Genomic DNA, 14966 nt, shown 5'->3' with positions numbered 1-14966 from the left:
TTTAAAAAAAAAAGTCACAGCCATTGTGAGGCTTATATTTAATGAGGGGAAATAAGCTTAAACAACGTTTCTAGAATATTTGAAATGCCTTGTGCTGTGCAAAAAAACAAAGCAGAGGACGGGAGCCTGGAGTGTCTAGTGGTGAAGGTTAAGGAAAGAGGAGGGGGGGATTACAAATAGAGCAATCACGTCCGGCCCCATCGAGAAGGTGGGATAAACAGGACATGGGGACACAACGTTCAGCATGGCGACTGTAGTTTAGAATATGTGTTGCATATTTGAAAGTTGCTAAGAGAGTAGATCTTAGAAGTTCTCATGGGGAGAGGGAAAAAACCTAGTACCTATGTGTAGGGAAAGACATGAACTAGACTTACTGTGATGATCAGTCACACAAATATCGAATCATCATCTTGTACACCTGAAACTAATATCATGTTAAATGCCAATTATTCCTTCAGTTTTTAATGGGCAGTTGGAACAAAGAGTTAAAGTTGGTAAGGACAGTAGCTGTGTTGTGTCAAAAGAAGAGGGACGTTCAGGATAAAGACCGTAAAGTGGGGTCCGTTTGACTTTTACTGTCCGAGAATCAGTAAAGCAGCCTGAAGAGCTAACACGAAGGATCAGCAGTAATTTTTTTTGTTTTTGTCTAAGCTCCTTGAGGTACCTGTGAATTCCCAGTGCTTAGCTCCGCGTGGAGCATGGTGTCCTATATAAATGTCAGTTTGTTGGAATAATAAAATGATATTCTCAGCAACAATGGTGTGTTAGGCCCAGGGCCCGAGACTCTGGCTAGAATCACCAAGACCTCTCAAACCCGGACCCCCAACCTTACCCAAGGCCCAGACAACCTTTCCCACAGTTCCCTGGATTGACTGCAGGAGCTCAGTCTCAATGGGAGAGTCCCTCCCTATGTTGGTTGAATCGCAGCTGTCTTCCAAACTCTCTTTCTCCTCGAATAGATGCTTAAAATCTTCTTCACCCTCCAGAGGATCAAAAAGCTACTGTTAATGGTCACAAACACACTCTACACCAGATCTCCTAATGCTTTCTGAGTAGTGGGGAGCAGGGTTTATGTAATCTCTAAACTAGATTAGGATGTGTTTCTAGAATTTCATAAACCTAACCCTTGCACACTGTTGACATGTCTATGGTAATATAGGTTTTGAAGACAAACAGATTTAGGACTAACCACTGTATGCTCTTGAGCAAGTTGTTTAATATCTGTGAGCTGCTGCTGCTGCTGCTGCTGCTTTTTAAAGAGAGAGTGAGAGAGAAATAGAGAGTGTGCACACAGCAGGGTGGGGTGGGAGCCAGAAAGAGAGGGAGAGAGAGAATCTTAATTCTCAACATGGGGCTCGATCTCACCATCTGAACTCATACCTGACCTGAAATGGAGTTGGAATCTTAACCCACTGAGCCTTCCAGGAACCCCAAGCTTCTTTTCTCATTATAAAATGATTCCTACCCAGTAAAGACAATTAAATGAAGTAATTAGAGTAAAGCACTTAATTCTATGCCTGACAAATAGCAGGTTCTCAGTAAATATTCCCTTACTTTCTGTGACTGTAATCATCTTTGTAACTAATAGCCACCCACCCCCAACCCTTAGCAGCCAACAATATTCCTTGACTCAATAGATTTTCTTTTTATATTGATTTGTGTTCCTGTCCTGTTTCATTTTCTTGATCACTGACACCAGCTGACACCTCCTAATATTACTTGTACTACTTAAATTCTTACTTGCAACTTGTTTCTGATTTCCGATAACTGAAAATTTCTTAATCTCCAGAGAGCTGATCTAGAATGTAGGTAAGTGTCCCAATCTCTTCTTGAGGACTTTTTCATCCTGCCAGTTAGTCTGACTCTAAACTAAGGATTCAGAATGAGTAAGAAAGTAATGTTTCTCCCTTTAGATAGAAACAAATTTAGATTTAAACAATTGTTGATGGAAGTTGAAGATCTGGGGACAAGAAAACAAATTCTACACAGATTTGTTTTTGCCATTTCTTTAAAATCTCTTTCTATAGGGGTAGCTTTTTAAAGGGTATTGTTCTTTCATAAAGTTATTCAAACATGTTTTTTAAAGTATACTGTTCTTGCACATATAGTTCTTTTTAATACAATTTCAAGTTATTATTGACTCAATTGCTTTAGTTTCCTTAAGGAGTAAAATGTAAATAACATTAAAAAATTAAAACCTCTTTGTTGCCAAGACTTGCTGACCAGTATAAGATTTTCAACTTTGCTTTTCTTGTCATAGTACTTGCTCTTTTTCTTTATCTCTCCTTTGAGAGCAAATAATTTCCCAAATGATTATTGTATAAACCAAAAAATAAAGTAACATCATCTAAGTGACATCACCAAAGCACCAGCGGATCTCATTACCTTCAAAGAGGCCTGTACTTCTGGAAATCACAACAATATGTATCCATATGTTGTCAGGTGACAAGCACTTCTACTCTAAACATAGGCAACTGGGTCAGCCTCTCAGACTAATCAAGCAGAAAACAGTTGAGGAAGGGTTGGTTTGTGATGTTGCATTCTGCAGATTTGAAGACACTGTGAAGGAGTGCAACATTCCCCAGTAGTCTGGTACATGGAAATGTTCCAGTCTTGGTTTAAGGAGGCCATTCCAATCTACCAACTAAACCAGTCTTTGGATTTGCCTCTATCCATACTTTTACAAGAATGAAGTATATAGTTCCATGTCATCCTGGCATCTAGGCATAATATAGCCAAGTAAGCTAGGTTGGTGTTTCTGAACCTTCCCCCCCACCCCTGCACTGCTGAGGAACATGGTATACTCACATTTGTGCAACCAAGTGTGTAGAATGGTAGCATGTATGTGTGGTTTGGAAAAATTCCCTGCGATGAATCTGATAGATCGTGCTAGCCCTCCTCCGTCTCCTAACTGAGATCACAAACTTACTCAAGGTGTTGGTGATGTTTTTAAATAGTAAATCTCCTTAGAATTGACCATGAATAAAAAGTACAATTCAGAGATGTCTGGGTGGCTCAGTCGATTAAGTGTCTGCCTTCAGCTCAGTTCATGAGCTCAGGGTCCTGGGATTGATTCCCACATTTGGCTCCCAGCTGAGCAGTCTGCTTCTCCTTCTGCCTGCCACACCTCCTGGTTGCAAGCTCTCTCTCGCTCTCTCTCTCTCTCTCTCTGGCAAATAAATAAAATCTACCTAGGTGATAGCAATCCCAGGCAAAATAAACCTGGTTTTTAAGAACTGTCAGCCTAATTTGTTCTTCTACACAGTGACATTTAGTAGCTAAGTCCCACTTTGTGAATTAAGAGGTGCACTTGGCACTCTGAATTGTACTATGCTGTAGCTGGCTTACTGAATCCTTAGGGACCCATTCAGAAAGGTATCATTAAAAGTTGTCTTTTATGAAACAAGATGGGATTGGGAGGGAGACAAACCATAAGTGACTCTTAATCTCACAAAACAAACTGAGGGTTGATGGGGGGAGGGGGGTTGGGGGGGTGGGGTTATGGACATTGGGGAAGGTATGTGCTATGGTGAGTGCTGTGAAATGTGTAAACCTGGCGATTCACAGACCTGTACCCCTGGGGATAAAAATATATGTTTATAAAAAATAAAATTTAAAAAAAATTAAATTGGAAAAAAAAAGTTGTCTTTTACCTGATGGAAACAATCTTTTGGCAAATTAAAATATATTCTCTGAACTGGGAATTGTTCACTATTTCAGGGACATTAAATCCATATTTCAGTTTTTCTGTCATATCCAGAGAATGACCCCTTTTGCTCTTTTTCTCTCCTTTTACTGTTACATTAAGATCCTCTGAAGCCCCACAAAAACCATTTTCATTATTCTGGATCCTACTTAAAAATAGCATTATTACTTCTTTGACTTTGTCCCAGAGAAAACAAACGATATCATTCTTCTCCTTCCTGCTGTTTTCAACTAGTCAGTGGTATTGTTAAGTGTAACCTCTGTTCATGGAAAGCCTATTCCAAGATTCAATATGAAACCTTCTAAATCAAGATCAAATAAATCAATAACTATGATGTTTTGAGCATGTACTATAGGTTTACAACTATGCCAGGTATTATAATGCCCTGAAAATAGAAGTAAGTCTAAGCCATCAGAGTTTTATAAAAAAAAAACAAAACAAACAAACAACAACAAAAAAAAAAACCCAGAAGCCAAATGATAATATTTCTGAAAAATCTGACTTTCAAAACAACCATCTAAAAATTCCCTTCTCATTCAACTGATGAACAGGATTATCACAATTTCTTAAATCCCATGTAAGTGCTTTCAGTCGAACTACCATGATGCTTCATTCCATGATTTTAGTGCAGATAGTTGAATGTCATCCTGACATCCTGAAATAGTCAAGTAAGTTAGGTTGTCTGTTTTGTTGTTTAGTTGATTGGTTTCTCTGTACACAATATTACCCTTTGCCATGGCTGAAGAAAGTCTGTTATTATGTGGTTAGACAAAATTGGATTGGAAACCAATAATATAGGTACTTCCTTTGTCAATAACTGAGATTGGGTTCATTTGCATTTATAAAAGAGACATTTTGTACATTTACTTTTATTATAACACTGAAATCAGGCATTTTTAATGGAATGTTTTACTTTAACAAATTAGATTTGACTAAATTCTTATAAATATCTGTACCTTGAATAGAAACATAAAGAATGGATTCCTGAGCATCTTACCCATTTTTTACCTTATTTAAGAGTCTTGATTCATGACATTAGGTTTTCCTCCATTTCTGAATCAATGGCCCCTTGATGTTTAAGAAGGAATACAACTCTAGTCTTGAAGCAATTTTTTATGGAATAAAATACATATTAATCTCTCTGTCTCTCGATAAGTACCAAATGTAAGCAATCTGAAATTTACAGAAGAAAAAAAAATTGGGTTTCCTTTTAGGGTTAATTGCTGCTTTTTTTTTTTTTAAAGATTCTATCCCAGAAATCATAGTCAAAACTCCAACTTGTACTTTTACAAAAGAGAAGGGACATATTTATGAATCCAGGAAACAAAATTTGACACTCTTGTGTAAACACCAGGAAAGTTTGGTCTTCCACATCCATGTCCCCAGCTAACGATGCCAGTCAAAATCCATTTTCCATCACTTTTTCTTCGACAAGATAAAGGTCCACCCGAATCTCCCTACACAAGAAGATAATGTAAGTAGGAAGTATCGTTCTCCTGTGATCATCAATTTTGTCATTAATGTGTTTAATGGATTGTATCAAAACTCTCATTCTGGAAAGTTTTCACTTGGCCAATTATTAGGTAGTTTGGAGAAGGGTCAGGAAATAATATGAAACTTCTAATGTCATTTGAGAATTATTCTTCCCAAAGTCAAAAAGCTGCATTTAACACAAGAAATGTAATTTCTTAGTCCAAGAGTATCTTCACAATATTCTTGTAGGGGAAACAACTTTCACACATCCCAAACGAAGAAAAAAAACTCAATAGTAGTGGAGGTAGCCAAAGTAGTAAGAGTAATGATGATAATTGCTAACATTTATTGAGTGTGAGCTGTCCGCCAACCTCTGTTTTGGGGTCATTTAGCCCTGACAACAACCTCAGGAGCCAGGGTTATCTTGAAAAGTTGACCTCTGCCTTGGGGCCATGCAAATTCAGTGGTTGGCTTTGGATTCTGACAAAGAACAATGAAGAATTACACCCTGAGGAAACCCCTATGGCTTGCTGGCCCACAGCTGTCAAGGACAGATCACCCTCATTTGAGAGTCCCTTCTGATATCTCAACTCCAAAAAGCAAAGATGAAAATAATTCAAAGTGTAAACATAATTCCTATAGTATCCATCCTTTAAATTATAACATCTGGGCTTTATTTTTCTAGTTTGGAGGACAGGTAAAGCTGCAACTTAGCTAGAGGCAAAGATAAAAAAGCATTCCAAATTTGCCCCGGAGTCCCACCCCCCAGTTCCAACCCTGCTTAAGTGAATTCTGGCTGGTGAGAAACTGGACTCTTTTTTATTTTAATTATTGCAACACCAGCTCTACTAAGTCTAAGTTGACTTGTAAACTCTGATTGCTAGGTGGAACAGGACTATATGACTGCCTAGTCTCAGGAAGCAGCCAAAACATAGCAGTTTTAGTATTAGACAGATAAGGGTTCACATTCCAGCTCAGGTATTTATTTACTAGCTCTGTGACCTTGGGTAATTTGCTTACGCTCTCTGTGTCCAGTTTCCTCTTCCGTAAAATGGTCGTGAAAGAAAGACTTAAATGAATTTATGTAAAGGATCTAGTGCTTGCCGCAAAATAGGAGTTCAGAAGATAAAACCCATTATTACAATAAGATGAGTATTTGTGGCACAGTGGCTAAGGTTTTAGAGAGATGTGGGAACAGCTCCCACTGCCCTCTTCAGCCTCGAAAACATCTGTTCACCTTTGGGCAATCATATAGTTATCTGCATAGATTGGAATCTGAGACTTGGATACATATCCATGAAGATGAACTCCAACTTGACCCCTGTCAGGAGGCCTAACCAGAGGCATAGGAATGAGTGTCCTCTGTTGCCTCTCCCACTCCTCTTTCCCTTTCCCCAGCCTATGCATCAAAGGAGCAAGTGAATAAAACCCTGGTATTTCAGTAGAGAAATGGCTGCTAACCATCCTAAGACATTCTGTGTGTGTGTGTGTGTGAGAGAGAGAGAGAGAGAAACAGAGAGAGAGAGAGAAGACTGTTTTGTTTTTTAGTTCTTGGTTACAAGAAAATAAATCATGGCAGAATGATATATCCAAATCTCATTTTCTAAATGTTGGAGGAAAATACATGGGAAGCAGAAAATTGAGTTTTAAAGACCTAATTATTTAATCGCCTTTCCCTGATCTTAGGCAATTAGATTATAATTAGTCTCTGAGTTAAGGGAAATACCTGTCCTAGTTCTTTCCCAGTGTTGTGCAAGTTACACATGAAAGCACGTATGGAAAGCATGGCATCTTGGCAAAGGAAAGGTGCGATGACTTACCCGGCAGGCATCTCTCTTGCCTGACAGGACCCCTGCACACAACATCCGCGAAGTGATGATCCCGTAGGTAGAAACACAGAGGGTTTGGTCAATGAGCTCTACCTCTGCTTGCTGCAAAACAAGGGAGCCTTTATTGTCTGGAAAACACATGGGAAGTGGAAATCAGGGTAATGATTACACTTATTCAGGGTGCCATCAGACCACCTACTCACATTATCTCCTTATCCTCAGAACAATATTTTATGGAAATTCTTTTATAATCCCCCTTTTGCTGATGAAGAAATAAAGGATGAGGAGGTTAGAGGGAGTGCCCAACCTGATGGCAAGTAACAGAGCAGGACTCACACCCAAGGTCTGACTCAATATCCAGCTGAGCCACACTCCCTCACTACGTACTTCCTGCTTCCGGTAGGACTGTGAATCCCAACAGTCACTAATACTGGTTACGAGGCCTACCTTTTAAATGGAGCAGCATAACCTGATATACGGGAAAGAACTGGAAACCATAAAGACATAAAAGTTTTGTTATACCCTTTTCACTTCCTTTTTATCCTGCCTGACTAAAATGATTCCGAAAAATAAGTACACTCACACTCATGCTTATAAAGAGATGACCCATGATAAGCTGTTTGAATCGACTCTTCCCTCCTGTGATCTAAAATAATGTCATTAAAGCCCCGAGCACAGTCCTGATAGGTTATGGGGATTGGAGCCGTGAGCCGCTCTCTGTCATTAGGGTTCTGAGATCCCAGCAGGCCCCTGGGACATTAACTCACATGCCAGCAGTGAGCCCTGGAGAAGCTGCCCACAAGGAACATTTAGAGAGTGTCAAAAGGAGGGCAAGGGTAAGAGTCAAAGTTGGCAGAAAATGCATCTGTCCTTAAACCCTTGGAAATGGCTGCCCGGGAATCTGAGATGTGGGGGAGACGAAGGAAAAGCGTCAGCCCTGGGGCTCACAAAGCTGTGGCTTCTTCCCCTCACTGCGTATTCAGAATCAACCTTTAATCCTAGACCATGAAACACCTTGATGGAGCAGATGTAGGGACATCAGGACATCCCTACCACTCTGACCTTTGTGCATAATGATAGAGATGCCAGCTAGGGTGAAGGGATTGTAAAGAGGTGTCCTCTCTGGGTGGTCCAGTTCTAGGCTGATGTACCCTCAGGTCTGAATTTGCAGTCTGGGGAGCTAAGGACAGGCTGGTTTTCAGTCCTGACTCTCATCTATCTGGCAAGTTGCCCTTGTGATGGACAGAGCTGCTCAACCCTCCAGATAGTTGCCTCTGACTTGACATAATAGGGTTTGTTGGGGGGGGGTGTGTGGCTGTCCTCTTCTTTAAGAAAAGGAATCCCTTCTTTGGGTGAAAGGGAACCTAAAGAGTAAAGAGGAACTCTCTTCTGTAGTGGAAAACCTAGCAAAATTTGGAAAAGGCCCGTACCGTCTCTCCAATCTTGCCCTGTTCATAGAACCCCCCCACCCCCGCCGCCCCGATGTGGTGGGTCTTGCTTCTTTTTGGGGCAAAGGAAGAACATCATAAAATAGAAATAATTAACACTGCCTCCATTCTACTTCTTAGAATTATCAGGAAGCTCAAATGAGAACATATACAAAAAACCCCCATGAGCCCCAAAGCACTCCATCAACGCAAGTTAGTATTATCTGGAGGGGGAGGGCATGACCCTTCACCCATTCACACACCTGCTTCATGCCTTCGCCCCCAGCCAGTCACCCAGCACTTCTCCCCACCGCGCACTTTCTGGCCAGCAGGAGGAATGCATATTGGCTGAATGAGCTGTTTCAGGGTCTCAGGCCAGGCTGTACTGAGCTGTAGCAGAGCAATGTCATAGTCAAAGGTCTGACTGTTATAGTACTCATGGACCACAATTCTTTTCACTGGGGAGATGAACTTGGCATTCCCCTGCACGTACATCCCGAGGTGAGCAGTCCATGGCGTGGGGTCTGACAACCTGGTAGAAAAGGAAGGAAGCATGAAGTCAGTGGCCAGGGTTTGAAGAACCATCCAGGGTTTGGACACAAGCCCTCCGCAGCCTGACAAGGGCTGAGGGAAGGAAGCCTCCCTTCCAGTCCCATTGTAGTCCCTGGCTCTGTCCGCGGACGTGGCGAAAAACACAACTTTTCCGAGCCTCCCTGTCTCCTAGCAAACAGAGTTGAAGGAAGGTGTAGTAGGGGTGGTGCATAGTAGCCATGTTCCAGAAAAGTCCCTCTGCCATCCTAAAGAACTGCTGGAAATTCTGTTGCCCCTGCTATCATGAACCACACGCAGGTCAAGAATGTGACTAGAATTAATTTGTTACATTCTTCCTATTCATGCTGACACAGGCATCTGATGGGGACAGACAGGGCCGATAAGACAGTGATCTGGGAATCCTTTTGCCAAATTCAAATGATATGAATTCAAGAGAATTTAGAAATCAAAGTACAATAAGGAGGAATTTGATAAAATTCCTTCTTGTCATCCATCTACCAGAAGCCTAAAAGATCACGGCTACAACTGCTCAAGCATGACCATTCACAAGGGCCCCACTCTTTGCCAGCCCTTCCAGAACTCTACTTCTGACTTTCGTGGCCTTGCACAAATTTACTGAGGGTCTTGTGGTCTCCATGTGAGGTATCCATCTCCACCTACACAGCAGCCTTGTTCTAGTGGGGTAAAGAGATTGTTCTAGCGGGGTGAAGAGATTGTGAAAGCTTTGCAAGAAAAATAAGGACAGAGTTCAAAGAGTGTGGCCCCGAATCTGCTGGTCTGACATCTCATGGTTGGCATCGGGGACCTGGGGGAGTATTAAGGTTAACATATTACTTGGAGCAGTGTCATAGTGTAAAAGACTAATGATCGAAGACAAGCATAGCCATTTTAGTCATGAACGTGAATTCTGTAAGTTCCAAAAGAAGCACATAGTTCAATTATATAAAACCCTTGGAGGTTTTATATTAAATTAGTATTTTATTTTTTACTTTATTTTTATTTATATTTCATTTATTTTTATGTATTTATTTTCTATTTTATTTATACTTTATTTTATTTTTTATTTCATTAAATTATTATTTTATTCAAATATTAAAAACCCTTGGAGTTTCCTAAATGAATAGAGCCACAAAGCTGTCTTTTATTATGTTGTTATGTTAATGTTGACTTTTGGACCCCACCTAAGGCCGGGGAGCTGGTGGCCAGGAGAACCAACTATGTAATTGGAGGGTCGCAACTTTCAGTCCCACTCGCTGACCTCTGAGGAGGGGAGAGGGGCTGGAGGTTGAATCTACTGCCAATGTCAATGATTTAATCAATCTTGCCTGTGTAATGAAGCCTCCATAAAAACCCAAAAGGACAGGGTTCTGGAGAGGGCATGATAGCTTCTCGCCCTTTCCCCAAACCTTGTCCTGTGTATCTCGTCCCTCTGGTTGTTCCTGAGTTACACACTTTTACAATAAACCAGTGATCTAGAAAGTAAACCACTTCTCTGAGTTCTATGAACTGCTCTAGCAAATTAACTAAACCCTAAGAAGAGACGGTTGGAACCTCTATAGCTGTTGAGCCAGAAGAATAGTGACAACCTGGACTTAGAATAGGTGTCTGAGGTGGGGAGGAGGGAAATGCCTCCTAGGTCTGAGCCCTTCACCTGTTTAATCTGATGCTATCTGCAAGCAGACAGGGTCAGAATTGAGTTAAATTGCAAGACACTAGACTGGCGTCAAAGTTAGTTGCCTGGTGGTGTGGGAGCCCCCCGCCCGGCCAACCACCAGTTTGGAAATTGGGTGCAGAATCATTACCCTTCCACTCCAAATAGAAGTCCAGTGCCTGTTCTACACACACACACACACACACGCGTGTGCCATTTGAACTGCTCGAATGTGCCAGCGGGAAGCTTCCTTCCACAGCTTGAGGGCAGATGTATGGTCTGGGATCAGAGAGTGTGCCCTCTTAGACTAAGAAGTGAGATGCCCTACCTGTTTCCGTGGAAACAGTGGGCCGCAGAAAGAAGCCACTCCCTGGAGATGACCGAGGCTGCGCAGTAGGCCGAGCCGACAAAGTGGAGACTGACTTGCCACGGCCAACCCCCTTCCTGTGTGTCGCTGCCCCCAATGATGCGGTGGAGGGCGGAGGAGCCCCTGCTGCAGCCTTCGGAGAAAGGAAGGGCCACGTGACTTAAAAGCAGACTCGGGGTGGGGGGAGGGGAGCAGACTTGGAAGAAAAACTGGAAATTAAATCGGATTTCAAGCTGCACTGGGAACTGAGACCAGACAAGCAATTTGAAACCTCTTGCTTCTCTAGAGAAAAGGCACCCCCAGACCACTCCCTCCGGAGAACAGGCGGGACACAGTGTCTCTGGACAATAAAGCACATTGATTCAAGGAAGAGGGGCCTCATTAGCAACAGCTGCGTGATAGGGACAGTAGCCTTGGGGCTTAGATGATTGGGGAGGAAAAGATTAGTTCCAATTGCAAGAGAAGCAAGTGCATCTTAGGGGGCGTGCTGATTTGAGAGAAATATAAGAGAAAACCTATTAAGACAAACTAGTTACCAGAACAATTATTTTCCAGGGCACAGTTTTTTTGTTTTGTTTTGTTTTTTAAAGATTTTATTTATTTATTTGACAGACAGAGCTCACAGGTAGGCAGAGAGGCAGGCAGAGAGAAAGGACGAAGCAGGCTCCCCGCCGAGCAGAGAGCCCGATGCAGGGCTCGATTCCAGGACTCTGAGATCATGACCTGAGCCAAATGCAGAGGCTTTAACCCACTGAGCCACCCAGGCGCCCCCCAGGGCCCAGGTTTGATAAGGATGCTACCCGGCCGCCAAGGGGCCAGTTAGAGACCACAGACTAACACATGGCAGATTACAGTTTTCAGGGCCCAGCCGAAGAGAGCAGCAGCGCTTGGCGTTGATTCTAACACAAGGCTTAAGTCACAGTCATCCACCGTGTTCCAGTTTCTGTTTCTTTTCTCGCGGATTTTTTATTTAGGAGCCTCTCCCTTGATTAGAGTTACCAGAAAGTGAAAGTTCTCATTATAAGCACCTGAGGCTTTAATGCTTGTTGTCGAGAAAACAGACAGGATCCCCTCCAGAGGTTTTAATTCTGAGAAACCATTTCAGAAGCAGTTTGCCAATATTTACTATTCTTCCCAGGACCCCAACTTTTGCCAGGGGGATTTACCCCAAGAAGGGAATAAAAATGAACAACTGGAACACGAGGAGGGCGTACAGGGAGTCGAAAGGAGAGTATTTCTACTCACTGCAGCCTTCTTCGTCGCTTCCGTCTGGGCAGTCCACGGCCCCATCACACTGTGCGTTTTGTTTCCTAAAGCAAATATCATTGCCGCATTTAAAAGTCCTGTGGCTACATGGAATGCCTAAAAATGAACAAAAGAGAGTAGAGTTTTTCCTGCCCAGAAACAGACTTGAGGGAATGACACTCAACTCCATCCTCCAAGGATGGGGTTGGCCTGGGCATCAGTATTTGCCGCTCTGGGCAACATGGCAGAGGGCAATGAAGCGAGCCCACGGTGACCAGCCCCCTCACCCCAGCAGAGCCATCGAAAGCCAGGCAGACAGGCAGGCCACCTGTTGAGAATCAATCCCATGGCCCCTCCTTTCTTCTACCAGAGATGCAAAACGGTTGGCCTTATTGGTTTCTTTAGGCCGTGGCCTATTGATTATTTTGTCGTGCTTTCCAAGAAAATTTTGAGCAAAGGGTAATACCATATCCAGTCCTTTCACAGCATTATGGGGGAAACGGGCAGGCTTTGGGAATCCCAGCACATTTGTTCACAACTCTAGTGGTGTGTGTTTCTGCAGGGGCTGGAATAGAATATGCCATGCCATCACGGTATCTGGCAGGTCCCGCTAGATCACGTCCTCAGCATCATTTACTCTCCAGCGGCATTAAAAGCAAATAAGCAACGAAAATCTTCCGGTATTCACACGACACACACGCACGTGCGCGCACACACGCACACGCTCAACACACACACTCAACTCAAACAGTGACCAACTGTCCCGTTTTGCCTGGTCCCAGGAGGAATCCAGGGAACTGGGTTTTTCAATGCTAAAACTGGGTAAGTCTTGGCAACACCGGGACACATCAGTTTTCCTACCCCCCCACCCCAGGGGTATTCAGTTCCCACTTAACGGAGTACACTGGAAGAACGGCAGAGCGCAGAGGACTCTCCCTCACTCTGAGTGCAGTTCTGCTCATCCTGGCCGTCCTCACAGTCCCTGAAGCCGTCACAGACCAGAGGGCCGGGCTGCCTTAAGGAAATGGCATTACAGGCGGGCTTAGGAGTCACTGGAAGGAAAACAGACAGAAAGCTCATGAGCCTGAGACATCTTGGGCCTCTGAGAACCAGCAGTGCCCCTCTCATGGTGCACATGGCTAAGATGACTTACATAAAACACAAAGTGTCTTTTCCTCCAACCTGACACCTGCTAGAGAAAAGCAGAGGTTGAAACTTCGCTGTAATCCCTAGTGCTCCGAGTTGGTCAGGTCTGGTTTTTGCTTTTGCCCAAACACATTCAACTATGGCAACTTGTGTACTTAATTACAACTAAATGCATCCTGAGATTTTCTTTTAAGGTAAAGAAAAATCATAAGTTGTTATCTAATTTGAACTTGTCTGGGGCGCCTGGGTGACAGTCAGTTCAGCTCTAATTCTTGATTTCCGCTCAGGTCACTGTCTCAGCGTGTGGAACCTGATTAAGACTCTCTCTCTCTCTGCCCCTCCTCTCTCTCTCTCTCTCTCTCTCAAAAAAAAAAAAAAATCAAATAACTAAATACATAAAATTGAACTTGTCTGCCTTCCTAAACAAAGTGGGAGTGGCCTTAACTTGAGGATTTCTTATTCTTTTTTTTTTTTTTTAATCTCAGGGCCCTGACTACATAGTAGGTGCTCATTAAAGTTTTGTTGAATAGATTAATAGCTATGAGATCTTAAAGGACAATAGGCTTGTCATCTGTGTAGGAAAACTGTCTTTAAAATGATTTGTCCTGGGTGATCCATTTCCTGAATTAAGAAACACCATTGTAAATTATCACAAGTTTTCTTCTTTGGAATATTTTCATGAATTGCCTTTGGACAAGGGACAGGCACACTTATATTAGCAAGCACTCTTGGAAGATATGATTCCTTTGACATTTCTGGTTTTGTGAAAAGTGATCATTTTTTGTTATTTGCTCTCGTGTTTTCAGTGGCATCTCTTGTTAGGGGCCGGAGGTAACAGGGGAGGACATGACTGCCCTGAAATGTTCATTGAGCTTCTGGGTGTACCTAGCTGACTCCTAGAGAATATTTTCCAAAATGGCACAATGAGAAATAATGATTACCAAAAACAGCCCTTTTTATACAGTAACAATAATCATAGCAGGGGATGATAATAATGTAAAAAAACACCAGCAACCTTGCTCACTATATAATGGCCAGCATTTATTTTCTTAAGCAACAGAAAACCCTATAGATTGAGAAGGTCACTGAGCCCTAAGTTAAGAGAGTTTTACTTTGTTTTGTCAAAAAAATAAATAAATAAAGGTGTAGAGCCACAGGTTGTTTTTCACAAATATAACTTTTTCGTAGTTATATTAACTGTACTATTTCTCCAAGAATATGAAAGGAATTAAATAGCTTCACCATCACAATTGTATTTGAATGAAAGTCTGGATCTTTAGGAGAAAGCATTGCCGACGGTGTCATATGGTCTGATGAACTGTTCTCTCCATATGACTCCCTGAAACTGGAGATAGATTCAGGAATGATGTGCAAATCGTAACGAAAAACCAAGAGAGAGAATCGCTGTCCAAAATAGGAATTTCCAATACCCTGCCCCTTCGTCATTGCAAGTGTGATGCTGTTGCAAAGTATACAGGCAATAATAGCAATAGCAGTAATTCTCTCCTTCCCAACACCAGTGCTCCATGAATGAATGGGCTGAAAGTGGTGACTTCTCTGTTAGTTGAAG

General features: G+C 42.4%; 1 protein-coding gene across 1 annotated transcript in view; it reads right to left on the bottom strand.

The window, feature by feature from the left end:
* Window positions 1–4933: 4933 nt before the first annotated feature.
* Window positions 4934–14966, bottom strand: part of TMPRSS7 (transmembrane serine protease 7) — a 31526-nt gene continuing 21493 nt past the window's right edge. Inside the window, exons 11-16 of the mRNA XM_032852653.1 lie at window positions 13192–13302; window positions 12251–12367; window positions 10967–11138; window positions 8699–8967; window positions 7000–7136; window positions 4934–5163 (exon numbers count right to left, since the gene is read on the bottom strand). Coding sequence (XP_032708544.1) covers window positions 4993–5163; window positions 7000–7136; window positions 8699–8967; window positions 10967–11138; window positions 12251–12367; window positions 13192–13302 — 977 coding nt within the window. The 3' untranslated portion in view covers window positions 4934–4992. The remainder of the gene's footprint in view (window positions 5164–6999; window positions 7137–8698; window positions 8968–10966; window positions 11139–12250; window positions 12368–13191; window positions 13303–14966) is intronic.

The sequence above is a fragment of the Lontra canadensis genome, unplaced genomic scaffold (assembly GCF_010015895.1).
Source record: "Lontra canadensis isolate GAN:19392208 unplaced genomic scaffold, GSC_riverotter_1.0 scaffold6, whole genome shotgun sequence".
Lineage (NCBI taxonomy): Eukaryota > Metazoa > Chordata > Mammalia > Carnivora > Mustelidae > Lontra > Lontra canadensis.
The sequence above is the reverse complement of the archived record's forward strand: the minus strand, read 5'-3'. Positions and strand labels throughout refer to the sequence as shown.